The sequence below is a fragment of the Corylus avellana genome, chromosome ca5 (genome assembly GCF_901000735.1).
Source record: "Corylus avellana chromosome ca5, CavTom2PMs-1.0".
Lineage (NCBI taxonomy): Eukaryota > Viridiplantae > Streptophyta > Magnoliopsida > Fagales > Betulaceae > Corylus > Corylus avellana.
Genome location: NC_081545.1, coordinates 7483089 through 7491638, shown reverse-complemented (window position 1 = coordinate 7491638; position 8550 = coordinate 7483089). Strand labels below are relative to the sequence as shown.

The following is an 8550-nucleotide window of genomic DNA, read 5'->3' as shown; positions in this document are numbered from 1 at the left end:
CCCCCACAAAGTTCCAATTTTTTTCAATTCGGCCAATATTATTCCAAAATTCCCATATTGCCCCTGATTTTTATTTTTATTTTTTATGAAAAAAAAAAATTTGGAATTGTAAAAATGGCCAGATGGCCAAAGGGGTGGCTACGGCCACCCCGAATTTTATTTTAATTTTTTATAGAAAATAAATAAAAAAAAAAGAATTAGGGGCAATATGGTAAGTTTTGGATACAATTGGTCAAATTGCAAAAATTTGGAACTTTGGGGGGGGGGTGGATTGCAAAAATTGAAACTTTGGTGTTCGAATTGAAAAACACTGTTAACTTTAGGGGGTAAACTGTAATTTTCCCTAAACTATATATATCATGTTTGAGTTAAAGCTCATTTATTACTATTGCTAAAAATATTGTTCTTTTGAATGGCAAATGGAAACCTTTGAAGATCAAAAGCTAAGCGTGTCTTTGGACTGGGAGATGCGTTTCAACATTATTTTAGGAATAGCTCGTGGGCTTGTTTATCTTCATCATGACTCCAGATTAAGGATCATCCATAGAGATCTGAAAACCAGTAACATTCTTTTAGACAAGGAGATGAACCCCAAAATATCCGACTTTGGCTTGGCAAGGATGATTGAAGGCAAAGAGACCGAGGCTAACACAACTAGAGTAGTTGGAACTCAGTAAGTTTACAATGTAGCACAATTTTCAATTCCCCAACTCTATTTACAAATAGAGTATACAAGTGCCTACCTTATCCACTGATAAATTTTATTTTGCAGTGGCTATATGTCTCCGGAGTATGTTTTACATGGACTTTTTTCAGTTAAATCCGATGTTTTTAGTTTTGGTGTAGTTCTACTAGAGATAATAAGTGGAAAAAAGAATACTGGATTCTATCAATCAAAACTTGCTACGAGCCTTATAGCTTATGTAAGTGTCTAATTTTTTATAATCGCTATTATTTCGGCCATTTCATGCTTCATTCCAATTTTGATTTTAAAATTGTCCCAGGCATGGAGATTGTGGGTAGAAAACCATGTGTTGGATTTAATGGACTCAGCTCTGCATGAAGTTTGCAATGCAAATCAGTTTGTGAAGTGTGTAAATGTTGGACTCTTATGCGTACAAGAAGACCCAAATGATCGTCCCACGATGTCAAACGTTTTTACCATGCTCGATAGTGAAGCTGCAACAATTCCAACTCCAAAACAGCCAGCATTTGTTCCATGGAGAGGCCATCCTATCAAAGCTAGTTCTTCTAGTGAACCGGAATTAACCAGCAGTTTAGGAGGAAGATAATCAATAATGTATGATACCAATGCAAGCTATCGTGAGTTTGTCCTTTACTACACTTGCAAAGGTTCAATTAGACCAAACATTTGATATCAATTCTGGTAGAGATACCAAGCTGCTCGTAGATATGGTGCTTACCGGAAAAATCTCATGTACTACTATTTTGGACTATGGGTTTATCATTCCTTTGCTTACAGTTACCATGGTAATACGATATATATTTTAATGAGTAGCTTTTAATACCAATCATATCACTTTACAACTTCTGAGAAAAAAAAAAAAGAAGCAGAAACCAGACATTGAAACAAGTTTCAAAGACTCACTCAAACTAACATTCAGCTACTAAACAAATTAACCAACTATAAACAAATACATGCAAAACAACTATATATACTAAAATCTTTGGATCAATCCCCTATTTACAGCAAATGCTCTCACTACCTCTTGTCCTTTTGAATCTTCCCTTTCCCATGAGACGGGCACTAACCTCTCTGAAAATTTAGCCCAACAGTCCAAAAAGGAATTATCCAACTCACAATTCATCAATCACAGCCCCTGATATTCGGCCAACCCCTGGAGGAAAAAAAAAGCCAAACCAAGAACCTTCAGAATTTTTTTTTTTTTTTTATAACGTAGGAGAACTTTACTCAGATTAATTGCATGTCGCAAACGCATACTGTACAACAATCCTCATCGTTAATTAAACTCTTACGGGTAATTGACCCCACTCACCAGAACCAGTTACCAGATAACTTAGAAGCTTTCACCCTTGACGGGCTAAGTAGTTTATCTTCATGCCCAGGAGGCAAATTATTGAAATCTAAAACAAAAGACCCCAAATTTGCTCCATTTTCGGCCAATACAGAGAATACCAAAACCCAACTCGTCCACAGTCCTCCCATAATCGATCAGGCTACCAAACTTAAAACCCAAATTTTCCTTTCATAAATCAGCCAACATCCAGAAAATTAAACAATAAAACTACTTCAACTAAAAAGAATACCCCAACCGGCTATATAAAACAAAGACCCACCATAAATTAACCATAAATGATTCAATATCTACCAATTTAACCAATGGGTAAGCGAAAAAGGGGGCTGTAATCTCATGGGTATCTTTCAAAACTGAATTTGAAGCAACCCAAATACTGTGGAGAAAATTTTTCGGTTTACAATCTAAGCTCTCAAAGTTTTTAGGGATTTTGGTTAAATCATTAAGTGGGTATAACCGAAAATCATCCATACATACTAACCCATAAATTTTCCTCAACAATCAGTAAATATAAGAGGAAAAGAAAGAAAACATGAAAGGGGTTTTTAGGCAAGGGGAAAATTCACAAGAAGAGAAACTAGAGAGAGGGAATTTGGGCTTATACCTTGCATTGCAACCATAAAAAATCTTCGTCTTTTGAGAGGAGCAGCACCCTGTTTTTTGAGTGAAGCATGGCCTGGGGCCCTGGGGGTGCATGAATAATAATAGTAGAGTTTACACGTTTTTATTTTATTTTTCTTAAATTTAAAAAGCAAAACCTTTTTATTCTATATTTAAATAAATTCCACAATACTTTTTAATATTGTTTTATACCATTAAAATATTAATGTTTTTATAAAATACAATTTTTTTTTACCTATTCTCACATTTTTTACAAAATTTCAACATAATCCCTAATGAAAAAAAAAAGAAAAAAGAAAAAAAAAAGAGAAATGCTATACTTCTCAAAGAGGAGAGATGAGAGATAAATATTAGAAGCTAAAGTGCTTCCAAATGTATTTGGTAAGAGTAATTCTAAAAATTACTCTTGTATCTCTCCAAGAATAAGGTGACTTTTAAAACTACAATTTGATCAAAATTCAATAATGATCAATTATAAGCCCAATAGTGATTTTAGGGACCACATTATTCTTGGAGGGACACAAAAATGACTTCTAACATTACTCGATGAGTAGTACTGTAGCATTCTCAATGTTTAGCGAAACATTAATAAGGAAGCTGTGCGTTTGACTTTTTGTGGGTTTTTTTTTTTTTTTTTTTTTTTTTTTAATTTTCTTATATTTAGAGAATGAAAGAAGTTATAGAGAAATTGTTCCTAGTGCTCGTTACTCAATTTACATTTTAGAGCTTCCTTTTGATTTTTTTTTTTAAATTTTGGAAGCTAAAATATATTTTGCCTCCATATGGACCATATCCAAATACATTTCAGTGTAGCTTTTCTTAATTTTTTGCTATTTCAATAAGAGTAATGTTAGGGGCCATCTTTTTATCTTTCTAAAGTTGATGTGGCTTTCAAAATTACCTTTGGATCAAAATTCAAGTACGATTCATCTAAAATTTAATAGTGATTTTAAAAGTCACATCAACTTTAAAAAGATAAAAAAATAAAAAAATAAATTGTTCCTAACATTACTTTTCCGACAATTCAGTATGTAACTTGCCAGGACCCAGCACTTTGATATTAGGTGTGCTAATTTCCTGTTGCCGTGTGGTGTTTCTTTTAGCCTAAGGTGTTATTAGTATACGAGCCCCTTCGGTGGCCCATTCTTATCTTTGCATCTCAGCCCGTTTCCAGTCCATTTTTAATACTTAAGGTTCATGCAGCCCATAACTCCAATTAGTAAACCATCTTCAGTTTTAGCTTCCCAAAATAATGGGCTCTTTGTACTAAGAATTACGAAAAATCCTTAATTGTGACAATCTCAGCAGTGTAATCCTACAAGGTTGCTGCCTGAGTCCTGCACATGCACATGAACGTGTACTTTAGATTTACGTAATACAAGCGGGACGCTTATTTACCGTTAATCATCGATAATCGTATGACTTCAATTAAGTCCGTTGTGATCAACGGTTTTGAGAGTAGGCGAAAGGGGTTAAAAATGGCTAATCGGTTTATAATACATATTATATATATTATATATAATTAAAAATAATAAAATAGCAAAACAACTTCGTTCTTGTATTGATTTATGTGAATTGAAGTTAAACATGCATGTGAAGCCAACTATTTGAAATTTAATGGATCATTGCAGCTGCGTATAGCATTCAAACAATTCCCACGGTTCATCTGATTCTTGCTATCATCTTTCATTCTTTTTTTTTTTTTTTTTTTTTAATTGAATAAGGAAGGGATTATAGTGAATGATCATTTCCACTCCTGATCCGAAAGGAAGAAGGAGGGGACGATCTTAAAAACGAAAAATGAGTGGGCTTCCCAACAATAGACTCAAAACAAACTAAAGTAGTGCAGAAATAATTACAAAACGTAGGAAATGGGACAAATAAGTGACCCGGTCCTCTCAAGGGGCTGCGCAAGGCGGTTTCAGAAGCAAAAGTGGCACAGATTAAGGCGAACTTATTTGAACCCCCACTTGTAACCAGCAACAACTGCCGGAAGGAGGCTGAAGAGATAAAAGCACTACTAGAGTCTGTAACCAGGACTATTGTAAAGAGAGGAACCAACACAAATTCAGTTACAAAAGCCTCTACTGAAGAAACCAACCAATAAAAAGCTAGGAGATAGTAACCCACATAACACAAAAGCAACAAAATACAAAAGTACATAAGAATAACAAGAAAGCAACAAATAGACCTGAAAATAGTAGCAACGACCGAGAAGCGGAGTTTGGCGAACACTGGCAGGCGCGTGGCGCAGACGGGCCGGAATGTGAGATCCACGCGCTGGCACGTGGTGGTCGAATTTGGCCGGAGGAGGTTGCGTTGGGAAGCTGAGAGGCCGAGAACCGAGGTGAGCTGATGCGTGATGGTGGGAAACTGACCGAAAAGGCTAGATCTAGTTTTGAGAAAACTAGATCTAAAAACCCAAACAATTTCGAGGAGGCGAGCGGCGCTGCATAGTGGTGAACGAACGGCGACAAAGTGGAGGCTGAGCGGAGAGGATGCAGGATGTCGGAGTGCACAACAACAAAAATAACAAGAAAAAAACAACAAAACTTGGAAATATAAACAGAGAAGAGGGAGGAGAATGGAGAAAAACTCCATATCTCCTCCCTGAAAAAACCTCGGTAAGGAGGTAGCTGCTCTCACCAGGGAGATGGAAGAAGAAAAAGACCTAGGTTTGTAAAATTTTTCTAGAGAGAAATTAGAGCCTCCCATCTTTCATTCTGCTTATGTATTGCTTTATATATGTATTTTGATGATTGTTATCATGATTATTATTACCCATCAAATTAAAGTCAGGACTGTGCCAGGTTGCCAGCGAATGCTTGTTTCAAGTTATGTTTGGTTTTCTAAAATGACCTACAAGTTGTTTCAAGTTGCAGCTGTCTTTAGCCACTACAAAAAAATTAATTTTTTTTTTGACAGCCTGTTAGTGACGTTTCATTAGCAACGTATTACAGGTTAACAAATTGGAGCTCATTAATGGGACTTTAGTAATGTGTCAAACTTGATACGTTACTAAAGTTTAAAAAATTATTAAAAAAAATAAAAATAAAATTTCAAATTTTTTTCCAGAATTTTTTTTTTTTTTTTTTTTTTTAAATAATATCATCTGATTTTCAAAAATCTAAACCTAGCAACAAATCAAAATTTAATTGAAAACAAAATTAATTGAACTTGGAAATTCACCCGAGACTTGATAGACTCGGGTGAATTCACAGAAGAAGATAAGAAAGACATAGATGTACCCTTTTTTGATTTGGAAAGCATTCTCGCAGCTACAAATAGTTTCTCAGATGCAAACAAGCTTGGAGAGGGGGGCTATGGGCCGGTTTACAAGGTGATTTCAACAACTTTGGTTGGAATTTAATCTTAATGTAAACTAGTTTCTGGTTAGTGGTAATATTGTGAGTATGGTGTCTCAGGGAACATTTTCAAGAGGTCAACAAATTGCTTTAAAGAGGCTCTCATGTATCTCACGACAAGGCTTACAAGAATTTAAAAATGAGGTGGTGTTGATTGCAAAACTTCGACATAGAAATCTTGTTAGGCTTCAGGGATATTGCGCAAAAGGATATGAAAAGATTTTACTCTATGAGTACATGCCCAACAAAAGCTTAGACTCATCTATATTTGGTTCGCCTCTAAATTGAATTCCTAATCTCTTGCAGTTGTTCATAAATTATATATATCTTGTTTGAGTAAAAGCTCATTTATTACTATTGCTAAAAATATTGTTCTCTTGAATGGCAAATGGAAACCTTCCAAGATCAAAAGCTAAGTGTGTCTTTGGACTGGGAGAAGCGCTTCAACATTATTTTAGGAATAGCTTGTGGGCTTGTTTATCTTCATCATGATTCCAGATTAAGGATCATCCATAGAGATTTGAAAACCAGCAACATTCTTTTAGACGAGGAGATGAACCCCAAAATATCTGACTTTGGCTTGGCAAGGACGATTGAAGGCAATGAAACCGAGGCCAGCACAACTAAAGTAGTTGGAACTCAGTAAGTTTACATTACAATGTAGCACAATTTTCAATTCCCCAACTCTGTTTACAAAAAGAATATACAAGTGCCTATCTTATCCACCGATAAATATTATTTTGCAGTGACTATATGTCTCTGGAATATGTAGTTTTCTCAGTTAAATCCAATGTTTTTAGTTTTGGTGTAGTTCTACTTGAGATAATAAGCGGAACAAAGAATACTGGATGCTATCAATAAAAACTTGCTATGAGCCTTATAGCTTATGTAAGTGTGTCTAATTTTTTATAATCACTATTATTTCGGCCATTTTATGCTTCATTCCAATTCTAATTTTATAATTGTCCTAGGTGTGGAGATTGTGGGTAGAAAACCACGTGTTGGATTTAATGGACTCGGCTCTACATGAAGTTTGCAATGCAAATCAATTTGTGAAGTGTGTAAATGTTGGACTCTTATGCATACAAGATGACCCAAATGCTTGCCCCAACATGTCAAATGTTGTTGTCATGCTTGTTAGTGAAGCTGCAACAATTCCAACTCCAAAACAGCCAGCATTTGTTCCATGGAGAGACCATCCTGTCAGAGCTAGTTCTTCTAGTGAACCAAAATTAACCAACAGTTTAGGAGGAAGATGATCGATAATGTATGATACCAATGCATGTTCTCGTGAGTTCGTCCTTTTCTACACTTGCATAGGTTCTATTAATGGACCAAACATTTGATATTAATTCTGGCGGAGAAACCAAGCTGCTCTTAGATATGGTGCTTACCGGAAAAATCTCATCTAGTATTTTGGACCGTGGGTTTATCATTCCTTTGCTTACAGTACAATGGGAATACGATTTTTTTTTTTTTTAATGAGCAGCTTTTTTTTTTTTTTTTTTTTTCAACCATATCACTTTACATCTTCTGAAAAAAAAAAAAAAAAAATGCAGAAACCAGACATTGAAACAAGTTTGAAAGACTCACTCAAACAACCACTCAGCTACTACACAAATTAACCAACCATAAACAAATACATGCAAAAGAAAATACATGCAAAAGAACTATATATACTAAAATCTTTGGATCAATCCCCTATTTACAGCAAATGCTCTCACTACCCCTTGTCCTTTTGAATCTTCCCTTTCCCATGAGACGGGCTCTAACCTCTCTGAAAATTTAGCCCAACCGTCCAAAAAGGAATTACCCAACTCACAATTCATCAATCACAGCCCCTGATATTCGGCCAAGAACCTTCAGAAATTTTAGCAAATGCCACCCATCAAGAGCAAATTATTGAAATCTAAAACAAAAGACCCCAAATTTGTTCCAATTTCGGCCAATACAGAGAATACCAAGACCCAACTCCTCCCCAATCGGCTATATAAAACAAAGATCCAGCATAAACCAACAATAAATGATTCAACATCTACCAATTTAACCAGTGGGTAAGCCAAAAACGGAGCTGTAATCTCATGGGTATCATTGAAAACCGAATTTGAAGCAACCCAAATACTGTGGAAAAACTTTTTCGGTTTACAATCTAAGCTCTCAAAGTTTTTAAGGATTTTGTCTAAATCATTAAGTGGGTATAACTGAAAATCATCCATACAAACTAACCCATAAATTTTCCTCAACAATCAGTCAATATAACAGACAAAAGAAAGAATACATGAAAGTGGTCTTTTGAAAAGAGCAGCACTTTGTTTTTTGAGTGAAGCATGGCCTGGGGGTGCATGAATAATAGTTTACGTGAATTTACATGTTTTTCTTTTATTTTCCTTAAATTTAAAACGCAAAACTACTTTTTATTTTATATTTAAATAAATTCCACTATAATTTTTATTATCTTTTCTTATACCATTAAAATATTAATTTTTTATAAAATACAAAATTTCCAA

At 34.9% G+C, this 8550-nt stretch overlaps 1 protein-coding gene across 1 annotated transcript; it reads left to right on the top strand.

Annotated features, from left to right (window-relative positions):
• The first annotated feature begins 419 nt into the window (after positions 1 to 419).
• Positions 420 to 1470, top strand: LOC132181697 (G-type lectin S-receptor-like serine/threonine-protein kinase At4g03230). Its single transcript, XM_059594936.1, has 3 exons — positions 420 to 673; positions 773 to 923; positions 1005 to 1470. The coding sequence occupies exons 1-3, from the start codon at positions 420 to 422 to the stop codon at positions 1290 to 1292; spliced, it is 693 nt and encodes a 230-aa protein (XP_059450919.1). The 3' UTR covers positions 1293 to 1470.
• Positions 1471 to 8550: the final 7080 nt, after the last annotated feature.

Coding starts and splice junctions, on each gene's coding strand:
- LOC132181697 (XM_059594936.1), top strand. CDS start 420: ATGGAAACCTTTGAAGATCAAAAGCTAAGCGTGTCTTTGGACTGGGAG. Junction 674..772: donor ACTAGAGTAGTTGGAACTCA/GTAAGTTTACAA, acceptor TTTATTTTGCAG/TGGCTATATGTCTCCGGAGT. Junction 924..1,004: donor CTACGAGCCTTATAGCTTAT/GTAAGTGTCTAA, acceptor AAATTGTCCCAG/GCATGGAGATTGTGGGTAGA.